Source organism: Cyprinodon variegatus, unplaced genomic scaffold (genome assembly GCF_000732505.1).
Source record: "Cyprinodon variegatus isolate N-32 unplaced genomic scaffold, C_variegatus-1.0 Scaffold442, whole genome shotgun sequence".
Taxonomy (NCBI): domain Eukaryota; kingdom Metazoa; phylum Chordata; class Actinopteri; order Cyprinodontiformes; family Cyprinodontidae; genus Cyprinodon; species Cyprinodon variegatus.
Window position 1 is genome coordinate 687841 of NW_015150895.1, and position 1431 is coordinate 689271.

Sequence of the window (1431 nt, forward strand, 5' to 3'; positions counted from 1 at the left end):
TGTCTGGACCTCCTGATGTCTGGACCTCCTGATGTCTGGACCTCTTGGTGTCTGGACCTCTTAGTGTCTGGACCTCTTAATGTCTGGATCTCTTGATGTCTGGATCTCTTGATATCTGGACCTCCTGATGTCTTTGTCTTAAACCTTCTACTTTTCTGATACTGCATTTCCTCAGAAGTTCTCAAATCTTTGGGTAACATCTGGCCCAGCTTTGGCCTCCTCCATGGTTTCTACAGATCAGTTGAGGCGTCTGTTTGGACCATGTGCTTCTCCATTAGCTTATATCTCCATGCAGACGCTGCAGATGTTGACTGTTTTTGTTCTGTCCACAGATGATCGTTTTCGCTGGATGTTGGAGTCTTCTGGGAGTGAGATGATCATTCAGACCTAGGAAGGAGGTTCTGCTCAGCTGATCCATGTTCATGCTCACAGATAACTAGCTCTATAGAGGCTAGCTTCTGAGTTCCTACACAGAGACGGACGAAACTCCAACATGGACCATCTGGTCGGTTGTGATCAGCCGCCAGGGGCCTCGTGTCTCTGCATAGAGCCTCAGTATCAATGCCCCTCCTCCGCCCAGCAGACCTTGTTACTACCAGACCCCCTGGACCAGACCAAAGCCAAAGCCTCAGGCCCAGAGGAGCCACCCAACGAGGACAGCGAGGCCACAGAGTCTGCAGACAGCGAGAACGACATGAACCCCCCATCTCTAAAATGGGAGCTGAGGAGGTCGTCTTCGTCATCTGCTCACAGCGGTGAGGAAGACGACGCTGAGACGATGGAGAGAAGGCTGTTCATGAAGGCCTATGTGGAGAAGGTGTTTCATGGAAGGTAAGAACTACTATTCAAGTTTCTCACAATCATGTTAGAGGATTCAGTCCAACCAACCAGCTGGATGTTGTATCAGAGGAGGGAAGCAGGACTCTTTCTAATGTCTAAATCCAGATGTTTCCTGAAGCTGTATGAAAGGAAACAATCTCTATATCACGTATGATATTATTAGACTTGCCTTGTTTTAGAACCCCAAGAGGAGGAGGAATGATGGAAAGGGTTAAAAACAATCCACAAACCTCTAAAGGTCACCTCTGACTTCATTCTTTAAAGACATGATGGTTTCTATCTTCCATTTTGATTGTCGCTGAAGCAACCACATCCAGTCCCTGATTGGTCAAAACCACATCAACTGGCTTAAAAGAGCTGACCTTTAAATCAGTAATTATACAGGTAAAAGCCAGTAAATTAGAATATTTTGAAAAACTTTACTTATTTTAGTAATTGCATTCAAAAGGTGTAAATTCTACATTATACTTATTCATTGCACATTCAAATGTTTATTTCATTTAATTTTGATGATTTGAAGTGGCAACAAATGAAAATCCAAAATTCCGTTTGTCACAAAATTAGAATATTGTGTAAGGGTTAAATTTTGAA

The 1431-nt window shown here is 43.8% G+C and overlaps 1 protein-coding gene across 3 annotated transcripts in view; it reads left to right on the forward strand.

Moving 5' to 3' along the window:
• kiaa0513 (KIAA0513 ortholog) overlaps positions 1 to 1431 on the forward strand; it is a 34396-nt gene that overhangs the window by 12963 nt on the left and 20002 nt on the right. For all 3 annotated transcript variants that reach the window (XM_015388908.1, XM_015388910.1, XM_015388909.1), the window contains exon 2: positions 333 to 831. In XM_015388908.1, the coding sequence (XP_015244394.1) occupies positions 494 to 831 (338 nt within the window). In that variant the 5' untranslated portion in view covers positions 333 to 493. The remainder of the gene's footprint in view (positions 1 to 332; positions 832 to 1431) is intronic.